Consider the following 13199-nt stretch of genomic DNA (forward strand, 5'->3'; position numbering starts at 1 on the left):
GGGCTGGGGAGGGCAGGATATAAGGAAGTTATTGATGAGCTTAGTATTTATTTCTAACACCAAAAAGATCAAACACCTTTTTTAGAAAGATGTACAAAGGGGTGAAAATCACTTGGAGCATGGTAAAGGACTCTGCAACTTAATTAGAATGATGAGGCAACATAATGTTTTGAAAGTGCATGTGACTGGGATTTGGAAAACCTGGGTTCAAATCCCAGGTCTGTCATTTGCTATGTGACCTTGGACAAGGTATTTTACCTAACTGGACCTTATCATTTGCAAAATTAAGAGATGATATGACTATAGGGTCATAGATCTAAAGATCAAAGTGACCACAGAGGCCATCTCATCCACTTCTGTCATTTGACAGATGAGTGAACTAAAGGATACACTAGCTACCCTCTAGCTTTAGCATGTTATAACTCTGAAGCCAAGCCAGCAAAGTAACTAGTACTCAGTTTGCTCAAGTAGTTCCAGGTCCTAAATTTCTACAAACCATATCATAGCATCATCTTCTTTATGACTTACCCACATTTTCTTTTCCACACCCAGGTCTGAAATTAATTCAATAGAATTTAAAAGTTTCTTAAGCTTCCACTACATCCAGACCATGTTGCTATCACTACACGGTTTTCTTTTTCTTTTTTTTAAGGTCTTAATCCATAAATTTATAAAGATAATAATTCAGTAAGAGAATAAACATTTATTCCAGTATTAAAAAAATTAGAATAAGATTCATCCTTAGGGCAGCCAGGTAGCACAGTGAGTAAGAGCACCAGCCCCAGAGTCAGGATAACTTGGGATCAAATCCAGGCTCAGACACTTAGCACCCACCCAGAAACACCTGGCCATGTAACCTTGAGCAAGTTACTTAACTTTATTTAAAAAAAAAAAGATTCATCCTTGGGGAGGGACTAAGAGGAATTAAATATTCAGGGAAGGAATGATTATTTATAGCAGCTGATCTGGATCTTGGAGGAAGAAAAAGAATTTCAAGAGGTAGAGATGGAGAATAAGTCCATTCTGAGTAAGAGGGACATAGAGAATAGAGAAGAAATGATGAGATGAGGGAAGAAATAGTAGGCAAATTTGTCTGATACAGTCTGTCAAAGAGAAGAGAGTTAAATAATGCTGAAAAAGGTAGGATGGAGATGGGCTAAAGGGATGCTTTGGCTGCCAATAAGAGAGTTTATATTTTATTTAGTAGCCCAGTTTTTTTTTGGGGTAGTAACGGGAAGCAACAGAAAAGTAATTCAATCAACCCTGTGAATGTGCAAGATTGTACTGTCGGTTAAAGGACATTGGGGAGGTAGGAAGGCTAGGTCTATTCCAGTAGTTAGAGGGATCAAAGTTCAATTTCAGACTGAAAAGGATCAGTGGTCTATATACCTAGAACTCTTCTCCATAACTTTTTCTGCCATTTACCTTCAGGCAAGGAGATCAGAGAATTTTACAAGGACAAACATATCAAAAGATGGGTTGTTTTTTTTAGTGGAGATCAGGGCACCATTGTTTAAGATAGGCTTCCACCATACCTTTAGATAAACGAAAGGACTGAACTAGATAATCTCTGATGTTCAGGAGTTAATACAGTTAGTTAATACAGGAGTTAGTCCTACACTGGCACCATACCACCAATAATGGACCCTTAAAATTACCTGCCATGAATCTATCTCATAGGTTATTAGTCCAATGCTTCTAGAATTCCCAGAAACTTTTGTACAACCACTATATGGGTACCTAAACTGAGGATGTATCTTGCTAACACAAAGTCACAGAAACAGATCATTTAATTTGAATGTTAGGGACCGATACTCAAAATACTTAATTAAAACCAGGATTTCATCAATTTGGATATTCCTTCCATTCATAGATCCCAACCCATTCAACTGTACTCATTCTCATGGTTCTGGCCCATGCCCTCCAACCTGACAAGTTCATCTACAGACACCACCCTAATGTTCCACATTCCCTCCTCATTTTCTCTTGATATTTCAAGTATATGAGTAGAATAGTTTCTTTTTCACTCAGATATCTTTTAGTCTAGAGTTCCTTGAAGTTTCTTCTTGGTTAAATATTGTTGGCTGCTTACCCCAAACAAATTACCTCTCTATTGCCTTCTGTGTGCTACTTATTTTTAGTTTTTGGGTTTCCCCCCCAAAAAAACTTGCAGCCATAGCACAGCAACAGAATATTGGTATTTCAAAAATGGGCCCTTAATTCAGGGGAGGATTTGGAGTCAAAGGACCTTTGCAACTTCCCCATTCTCCTCCTGTTTAATTCCTGGACTTAATTTTCTATGAGAAACAATCTACAAAAAAGCTAGAAACTTTCCCATAATGAGAAAATGTATGACTACCTAATGATGTTTCAACCAGATTCTCTTAACTGTAGCTACTTTGACAGTCTCTAACTATGAAGAACACACTTCTCCCCTAATTCCCACCAATGCATACAGTCATTTCCTCAAGTTCTAATCTCCTCTCATGTTGCCAAGCATTATTGGAGAAAATTGTGAAACTACAATGAGTTGGTGTAATACAATTTCATGCCCCTATGCCAAGTGGGCATCATGGTGTGGTGGGCAGTGAGTGGGCCTCAATGCCATACAGACAGATTCAAGTGCCACCTCTCATACACACCCTAGATAAGTCACAAATTCTCAGTGGTCTAAGATGCTCTTTAAGAATACAAAGAGAGAATGTGCTGACCTGGATTAATACAAGTAGTTTCCTTATTGAGGATTTTCCTATATCAATGAAACCATAGGTCTTTCCCCTATAACTAGCCTGAGGTGAGTGCCTGCAGTGGACTTGTTTTATCTTCTCTTGATTTCCTATCAAATCTACAACAGGGGATTAAAAAGGGCCTTCTTTCAGCCTACCATCCCTTTGAAGTATCACAATTTCTTGCCTTATCATTACCAAATTTCATGAAAGAGTTTACACTCACTGCCAACATTTCCTCATTACCCATTCATTCCTCAGCCACTTGAAATCTGGTTTCCAGTCCCACCATTCCTCTGAAACTGTTCCCTTGAACACTAGCAGTGACTTCCTAAATACCAAAGACAATGACCTTTTTTCCTCAATCCTCATCTTCCTTGATCTCCCATTCTAAGAGATGTATAAGAGATGCCTAAACATTACCCCACATGACACTCCATCTCCAATCTCTGTGTTTTTGTATTGGCCATCCTCCATGCCTTATTACTTCTACCTCATAGAGTCCCTTTCTTCCTTAAAGGTACAGCTCTCAACTGCCAGTGGCCTCCCTCCCAAACTACCATGTATTTAACTCATAAACACTTGTGTTTAATGACTTGATATTTATGCTGTATATATTTTTATATGTTATCTCCTCCATTAGAATGTAAGCTACTTCTAAGTAGAAAATGCTTTATTATTTGTACTTCTATGCCCAGTACTTGGCACAACACCTGGAGCATGGTAGGAACTTAATAGTTACTTGATAATTGCTTGATCTATTATCTACAATGAGGGGCTTCTCTATATTGGATGTACTGAAAGTACTGGGCATGTGCAGACTGGAGAAGAGAAGACTTGGGAAGACATGAGAACTGTTGGCAAGTATTAAAGGGCTGTCTTGTGGAAGAAGAATAGACTTTTTCCTGCTTGGTCCCAGAGGACAGAATTAGGAACAACAGGTGGAAGTTTCAGAGAAACAGATTTGGGTTTGATGTAAGGAAAACTTCCTAATAATTAGAGCTATCCAGAAGTGGGATGGACAGTTCAGAAGGGAGTGAGTTTCCTGTCATTGAAGGTCTTTGAAGAAGAGCTGAAGAATCACTTGTCAGGTAAGTTGTAGAAGGAAATACTTTTCAGGTGTTAGTTTTGGGGGGCTCTTCCAACTCTGAGATTGTGTGATATAAGGTTGCTCATTATTTGGATACACAATCCAGACACTTGATGTTACTGCTTTGTTTGTGGGTGACTGGACTAAGTGTTGAGCTATCCTTGGATAACACACTATAGTAAATCAAATAGTTTTTTTCTTTGTTTGATTAATAGCCAGCCAACAGACAATAAAAAGTTAGCACAATGGGATTTTATAGTCTGTACACATTTAAGTCAATTATATGAAAGTAAAAATATAGTCTATTTTGGAATACTGCTTATGAGTGCCTAGCTATCCCTTTTCTTATGCCCACATTGAGAATGATCTTCATGTGTGTGTAGATTATTTTGATAAAAAATTTACATAGTTGAAAAAGTAAACATATGGATCAGCTGTTACTGATGTTCCCTTGCCTGTATTTTTGGGGGTAAGAAGTTTCCAGATTTTTTCCCATTGCCTTTGGTATCTTGTTCTCCTTTATATACTAAGAGAATTGATGTACTTTCAGCATGGGTCTCCTCTGTGCATTCTTGATCTGATCTGGTAGCTGCTTTTGCTATTTTTGTTTTCTTCAGGGCTAATTCTATTTCCTTTAGAAGAACATCTACTACTATGGTGCTAGCTTCCAAATGTAGTGGATCCATGGTCCTTGAATTTGTTGTAAAAAATATTTCTAGAATTTTTTCTCTTTTGTCTATTTGTTGTCATCCCCTCTCACTTTCAACGCTAAGTACTCTCTAGTCTACTTTTCTTAATCTCTAACCAAACTCTTTAAAGCGTTATTCCTTCATTGTTTCTCACTGTTTCATGAAGTTGTACTCCTCAGTCTCCTACCACATTTTCTGTGAGATTTTACAAGTAAATTTATACTATAAACCAGTATTGCTGCCATATCTCCCAGCTTTGCAAGTAGATTGGGGTGGATGATTAAGACAGTTTTTAATACTCTTTTGGCCTCCTCATTGTGGCAATTGATTTACATTGATAAAACTGTCTTAGGAAATTATTAAAATCTGTGTCAGTGTACTTTCTTCCATCCATTTTCCATTTTTTCATTACTAGCTTATTAAGTTTAGAAATTGCTTTAATTTTATACCATATCTTTTAAAAATACTTTTATTCTTTCTTCTAGCTCTGTATTAATTTTGAATCAGGGATCTGATTTCATACAGCTGATTCAGAATGACTCCTACTTAAGTAAAGGAAAATAAATTCATTTTGTGGTGCTATCTGATAACTGCCATATCTAGAAGCTTCAGGTTTTCTCCAGTTCTTTGCAACCTACTATATACAAACCATGATTAATAGATAAAATGGGAAACACTTTAAAAACATAATTTAAAAGTGCAAAAACAATAATCCCAGGCTAGAAGGAGATTAAGGTAAAAATGATTCTAATTCTCCTGAGAGAATAATTTTTTAAAATCATACTTCAAATGTAAGAGGGATTTTGGAGAGAGGGGGATACAGGGAAATGAGGTGGGGGGCAGAGGAGAGAGAAAGGAGGGGTCAGGAAGACATTTGTGATTAAGTTTCTCTACTCTATCTTCCACAGAACTGCCAATGTTTTATTCCTAAAACATAGATCTGAACATGCCACTCTCCTGCTCAATAAACTCCAGTAACTTCCTATCACTGCTAGGATCAAATAAAAATGTTTGATTTCTGTTTGATTTTCAAAGCCCTTCACAAACTTGGCTCCAACTAACCTTTCCAGCCTTATTATACATGAATCCAGTCCCCTTTACCATTTAGTCCATATTATCCAGTCCATCCAAACCGATCTTTTTGCTGTTTTTCACACATGACATTTTTATCTTTGGTCTCTGGGGTTTTGTTCAGACTTTTGAGAATACCTAGAATGTACTGTCCTCATGTCTACCTTTTAAAATGTCTATTTTCCTTCAGAGCTCAATTCAAATGTCCTTTCCTAAATGAGATCTTTCCTGATTGCCCAAATATTAGTTTTTCCCTCCATTAATGTCACATATGTAGTTTGAACATACTTTTGTACATGAATGTCTCTCCTGCTATGCTGTAATCTCCTTGAGGGCAACAAATCACCAAGCATCTATTAAGCACTTACTATGATGTACCAGGTACTGTGTTAAATGCTAGGGACACAAGAGCAGGGCTATTTCACTTGTATCTTTGAATCCCAGCACTTAGCCAGATGCTTAGTAGCTGTAAATGCTTAATAAGTATTTATTGATTGACTAAGGAAACCTGATGCTATACACATCACTAAGAATAGGAATGGTCTTCTGAATGGGTTAGTTTAAATATGACTCCTAGCAATTCAATTTAGTAAACATTCATTAAGCACCTACCATTTGCAAAGCATTGTGCTAGATGCTAAGGATGCAAAGAGAATCTGTGCCCTTTAGGACCTTACATATTACTGGGCCAGATGGTTGAAAGCCACTGAAGTAAGAATATTTAATTTTCAGACAATCACTGTGGGGGTGAAACTGTCTCTAATGCAATATTAAAGCCCTCTAAACTTTATTTATAACTCCAGTCTGCAAAAGGAGATTGAAAACATAAACATCAGCTTCATAGAAAAGCATATTCCACATGATCAATTTTTAATGAACAAATTAAAAATGAAGAATTGTATTTTTAATTAAATCTTACAGCTACATTTAAATATTAAATGGTGCCATAGCTATTTATAACATTTTAAATTGGGACACTACTTGTTTTTACCAAATGTAAATTTATCAAGAAAAACAAAATGCAAAATGAATCTGGGAAAAAAAAAACACTTTGATTTATCAGTGCTATCATATATACCATAATACATGGTTTAATCAGAGCAATATGGTGAGAATACGTTCCCATGAAGCAAAGAATGAATTTGAAAGCTTTGCTTTAATATTAAATTAATTGAATTCTACCAAGACAATAGAGTTTCTGTGGAATGCTGCAGAGAGTTAGCTTCTTTCTTGCCTCATCCTCATTGTGGCAATCTTCACACCTTTCTTCTATTTTAAAAGTAATTTTGTTAAGCAAAGCTTTGTGGCAGCCCAGAGAGGGAAACATTGTTAAGCAACAACAACAAAAAATCATAACTTGGAAAACAAATGTCAGCAGAAGCCCATTTTGTATCATGCTAATTGCCTTCAACTAGTGCAACTCTAAAACCAAAACAGATCACAATCTGGACAAATATTTCTTCCCTAGTATCAGAACTGCTGAACATTCAGGTCATACATGCTCCATATTACTGTGTCTTATATCCTATATGTACCTATATACATACATATATATATACATATGCTTGGGCTTACCTTGGCTCTTGAAGAGCTGACATTTTCCATATTCTCAATGCTGCAGATACAGTTCTGTGAAACCTTTCGGCAGGCCACTCTGATATAGTCCCAGAAGCTACGAGGGCTTTCATAGCCAAACCAGGTTACTTGACCTTCAGGAGACAAATTACAATATGGGGGAGAGGAGGAAAGGTAAAATAAAAACTAGATAGGAAAGTTCAGAATTCCATAATTCCTAAATTTCATAAGCTGAGGAGAAATGAGCTGGAAGGGCAGTAGACTGAGAGTCAGGAGATCTGGTTTTGCCAACGACCTTGGGACATGTCATTAAACTTTTCTGTGCCTCAGTTTCTTCATTTCAAATGAGGAATTGAATTAGATTATTTTCAATGTCTACTTGAGCTCTACAATTCTCATTTTAAATAGTCTGTTTAATAATTATTTATTTTAATTATTTACTGATACAGAGACATGGTATCATTATGGTTCCAGCTATGCTTTAACCAGGCAAAATTTCTTGATTTTAGTTTATCTAGATATAAAATGAAGATTAAAAGCCAACCATCTTCCTCCTATAAATTATTCAGAACTAAAATATTTGGTAAATTGTTTTGAAATAAGGATCATTTACTTTCTTCCAATTAAATACCCTTCCTACTCAATTCTCTCAACCACCCTCTATCTATCTACACTTTTCTCTTCTACCCAGAAACCTATGAATGTTTTCACCTACCTAAAATTCTCACTTTTGGGGTGTGATGAAAAGTTTTGAGGGGCTTATCTTAATTAAAACAACCACTCTTGTGTCTGTACTGGTTTAAGATCTATGAAGTGTTGTCTTCTCAATAGTTTCATTAGGTGGGTAGTGCCTTCCTTCCACAAGGAAGCCATGTTAACTTAGCCAATGTCACCTAGCCAACAAGTCTATGAACCAAATTTCCAAGTACACCACATTCATTTGTGTATAATTCTTTGTGAATTGATTATCTGCTGGCATGGATGAGATAGGGCAAGGTGATGTGGAAATTACCACTGTCAGTATGAGCATGTATTGCTATTTGTGCCAAATTTTGGTGTTCGAGTCATCTGAGTCCATGCCCCTTTCATTTCTATTGCAATGACTGGTTCCACGTAGAGCCACTTAAGGTCTGGGATGGGAAGAGTACTGCTTGCTTTCATTTTTACAATTTTAGACTTCTTCAACTTATATTTTTATTTCTTCTTCTCAACCCTTCCCTTACTCCCCTAAAATACAGGCTGCTATCCAGCAGCCTCCATGCGTTAACTGTCAGCAATCAATTGGAAACCATCTTAGCAGCAGCAACAGGCCATTTCAGTTACCATTCATGGACAAATAAAAAATTCTAATGTTGCAGATGGGGAAACAGACAGGTCAACTTAAATTGTGAAGAAAGGTAAAAATTCATGTATATAGGAAACTAGAAACTTTTTTCAAAGTCCTTGATTCTGTAGCAAATGGTATTAAGATATTTTAATTAACCAATCAGAAAACATGCAAGTATCTACAAATACTTTATTTGATACTTAAGTGACTTTGTTTCTCAAAAAGATTCAACCAGTCCCTATAAGTGGCCACCTGTGGATACAAGTCAATTATATTTTTCTCTTTCTCTTGGAGAAAAAAAGTTATTTTTGCTGAATTACTTTGGAAGACTTTGTCAATTAAGCTCTTTCCATATCAATATACGCAATATATTGCAATATATGCAATATAAAAACTGTAGTCAAATGATTCATACTATTTGGTATTAATTTATATAGATTTTCATTGTTAATATAGTCACATAAACAAGACATAACCTTCCTGTTTCTAACAAGGGGAGCAGGATATGGAACAAGTTTTATCCTATTATTTCTGTGGAAGGACAGAAAAACTTTCAGGAATACTATTTAAGCCTTTCCTCCTACACACTAACCAGTCAATTGTATCTGATTCCAGTTCTGGCTGTTTTTCTTGGTCTCATCCTTTCCTATCATCTCTTATAACTTCATAGAGTCTTCTGCAAAGTATAGCTTCAAAAAAAGCTCCTTCCTTCAAGAGGGAGCTATGGGCTGGGGGAAGAAATCTGAGGAAGGACCATAAAGAGCATTCCTCCTCAAACCCCAACAAGAAACCAACTGAGGAGAGGGGAAGACATGGCAGGGGAAGCAGGACGAAGTGGACAAAGAAAAGGATAACCATAGGGACTACACACATATGAGGCCCATACCTATGATGTGGACCAATTTCCTGGAAGGCTAGAGGTATGGTCAGGGAGAAATCAGAGGACTAGTTTTGCCATACACCAAATGAACAAACAATTCATTTGTAAAAGACCACAGAAACCCAATAGAGGCATGAGGGCATATCTGACTTCTCACAAGCTGCTTAATAATTATTTTACAAGACATTCCTTACAGCCATTCTGCAAGCTATCATTTCCAATCTAGTAGAAAGGAAACAAACACAGTGAGACTAAAATGCCCAGATCTACCTGAGTCAAGGAATGAACCCATAATAGAGCCAAAAGTGGAGCCTTAACTGCTCCCCTCAACAGCATCACAGACTTTGATCCTAAAAATGGCAGGTATATCCTTCCAAATAATGAACTAGAAAATTAGATATGCTAATAGTTTGAGAAAACGATATCAATATGGCTTCCAAGGTACTAGAATCAAACAAAGTACTTTTAACACATTTTCATACACTTGTCAAACTATATATAAACCTTAGAATTATAGTTAAACAGAATATCCTTTCAACATCTAATACAAGTGCTACATTTTAGAAAAAACTAAAACTATTAAATGAGAGTTTGTATTTGATTACTTGGGACATTAAGAATTCACAGACATCCCTTTGGTGCATCATGTATTGATTATCAAGCAAAAAACATATTTGGCTTTTAATTTATAATCTTCACTGAGCAGGAAGGTTAAATATAAAGTCAGAGGGAAGGATGTCTAATAATCCCTTAAAAAGCATTAATCAATCAATCAAGCAATTAATTAGAGAAATATAATTGCTAAAATATTTTTTCCATAGGAAAAAGAATCTATCAAAATAAAAAAAAATCAATGTGTTATATAACTACAACTTTCAAGTTTGAAGGAATTCTAGTTTGGCAAAATTCTAATTATCCCTGACAGGCAATGTTGCTGAAATCTTTTAGATGTTGTCAACAGGCTTCAGGGATCTTTCTTCCAAGATAAGCACTGCTCTGATAAGCAATGACTAGGAAGATAGAGGATCTATTTTTTCAACTCATGCACTCTCTGTTTTTTTTAATTTCATTTTGTTTTGTTTTAGGAAGGAAGAAAGTGTCCCAAATCTTCATGAGAAAGTAAAAATGATTGTCTTTTTCCCTCTTACTACCTGAACTCTAGCCCATGGCTAGAGAATAAATTTATTGAACATGTAAATTCCCACAATTCCTATCAATTATGTCACAATAGATGTCTTTTAATATCTTTGATCAATATGTTTTCTTTTGTGTCTGGCCAGGGTGATGCTGTTTTAGAATAATAACTTCAAAAATTCATGAAAAAGTCTTCTGACATGACTCTATACCTCCAAGGTACTGCAGAACACCACCTCTAGATATTTTTTTGTTATTATTGTATACATTTGTGCTTGATTCAAACCACATCCCCTCTTCTTCTCTTTGTAGTAGGTTTTAACAACATTCATATAACATACAAAATGCTCTGGCCAATTTAAATTCTATTGGTGTACAATACTTGGTTTCAAGGAATGTAACATTTAAGGTGAGCTGTTCATAAATGAGCAACACTAGGGAAATAAAGCTGTTGTCCCTTTGAAAAGTCAAGGTTATTCTGATGATGTATTCTGAAGACCAGTGAGGTTTTAAGATACTGAGGCAGTTAGATATGCAGAAATTCCTTCCCATCATAGTTCTAATCCTTTCAGGGAATACAATTTTCAAGTTCATTCTCATTTTTTTTTTTGAGAGTAGGATTCTGTGCTCCATCACTCCTAAATTTCTCTACAGATAACTTAACCAAAGCTAATTTGGTATCTAAATTTAAATCACTTTTAATTGAGCAAATTCACATTTTTAATGGGAAAAACTTTTTTTTTTCATTTTTATTCTCATTCTTGACTATGGTTTATATTTACCAAGCTTTGTAGATAAAATCGCAACTGGAAATTAATTCCTTAAAGAGAGAAAGACCTAAATAATAATACTTTGAGAAGAAAGGCAAATGAGTTTCTTTTATCACAAGGTCATATGTATTCAAACACAGCAGACTTTGATAGACCTGAATTATTTTTAGCTGATTCATAATACCTCATTAGGATAGTATTTTTATGTCCTCACTATTCACAGGAGCTGTGAAAGTTGACTGTGAAAACCTGGATCAACTAAATTGCTGGATCACAGTTAGCTGACCAATCTAATATTCATAGCCTTAGTCAAAGAAATATTGGTTATTAACTTATAAAACCATAAGCTTCAGTATACTGGCAGGGAACACTAGGGAAATAAAGAAATAAAACTAACAGGAATTAAGAAATTTAAAAAGTTAATGACCTGAACCAAGGAAATTCAATTTCTATGCCTTTGTCTATAGGTTTACAAAACTAGCATAAAGATCAGTTTGTTAACTTTACCAGATAAAATTTAGAAAATGCCACTTGTTACTTATTAAGTCTGAATGAAAAGAATGCCTAATTATAGCATTCCTCAGCTATACCAACACTTTTGAATATGATGGTTTTCCTTGTGTTATATATATATATCAAGAATATGAGTGGTAAGTGCTGCCTTTTACTCAAAATACCCCCCCCACACACACACACAAAACTGAAAAGGAACATCTAGGATCCCTCCCATATTAAGCTGAACAAAATTTGTATGCTTCTAAATTTTAAACATCCCCTAATACCCAATAAACCAAGCAAAGAGCTTACCTTCTTCCAATGATTTAAGTAGCATATAAGGCAAACTTGGAAGCTGATATCTAACTTGCATTTAAGTCTTCAAAAAAGTATAAAAACAGACAGCAAATTTGATTGAAGTGGATAATTTATTTTTAAAATTAAAAAAATATATGCTATGACCAAATAGTAAGGCAATTTTTAATGATAACAAATTCTCCTGTGCCTTCTACTGCCACTGCTCACTCCTTAACCATCCTGAATGAAGAATTTAAAATCTGGTAATTAAGGGAAAGTATTGATCTGTATGTGATTTTATTTGAATATGCAATCCCTTGATCAGGATTCAGGCTATGCAGATTCTGTTGCTAGGTCTTTCTTTCCTTCTAAATGAGTTAGGCATTTCTCTACTGTGCATCAATTTACCCCATCTATTAAATAGAAATATCATCCTTCATAAATGACTTGAGTAGGTTTATTATGATTTTATTCACACACACACACACACACACACACACACACACACACACAGAAGAACTAGAAAAATCGGTGATCAGTGCTATATGCTCAGCCCCAGTAAAACTACAAGGACTTTCCGCTCCCTGAATGTTTTGAATGCCAGAGCAAAGTGCTATTATCATTAATTTCTTCTTTCTTTACAAAGCTTCTCTGGGAATCACAGAGCTAATTAAATCTGACTCTGTGAACTTGCTTCACTTGTCACTTGTGTATCTTTAATGACCTAAGCTTGGCATCCCCTTCCTTTTCCACCTCTGCCTGTTCTAATCCTGTGTTGTTGTTCAGTCATTTTCCATCCTGTCTGACTTTTCATGACCCCATTGGGGGTTTTCTTGGCAAAGACAGCTCCTAAAACTTAACTTCCTTCAAGGCTCACCTCCTGTGGGAAGACTCCCAAATGTACTCCCTCCTCAAATCACCTTATATTTACTGATCCTTTTGCATTCTCTAGCCCTCAGGAAAACGTAAGCTCTTTTGTGGTCAGGAGATGCTTTTCATTTTGTTGTTGTTTCTATATAACATCACTGACCGTGAACATTTGTCAGGAATTCTCTTCACCAAGGCAGATCAGCAACTTGTCTCTCACTAGAGGTGATGTGATTTGCTCATGGCCACTCAGCTAGCAAATGTCAGAGGAAGGACCA

At 35.8% G+C, this 13199-nt stretch overlaps 1 protein-coding gene across 1 annotated transcript in view; it reads right to left on the bottom strand.

The window, feature by feature from the left end:
* Positions 1–13199, bottom strand: part of RUNDC3B (RUN domain containing 3B) — a 123358-nt gene that overhangs the window by 60766 nt on the left and 49393 nt on the right. The window contains exon 3 of the mRNA XM_069086225.1: positions 7152–7285. Coding sequence (XP_068942326.1) covers positions 7152–7285 — 134 coding nt within the window. The remainder of the gene's footprint in view (positions 1–7151; positions 7286–13199) is intronic.

The sequence above is a fragment of the Petaurus breviceps genome, unplaced genomic scaffold (assembly GCF_028583685.1).
Source record: "Petaurus breviceps papuanus isolate PSGF00001 unplaced genomic scaffold, PetGlider_PUasm1.0 178, whole genome shotgun sequence".
Lineage (NCBI taxonomy): Eukaryota > Metazoa > Chordata > Mammalia > Diprotodontia > Petauridae > Petaurus > Petaurus breviceps.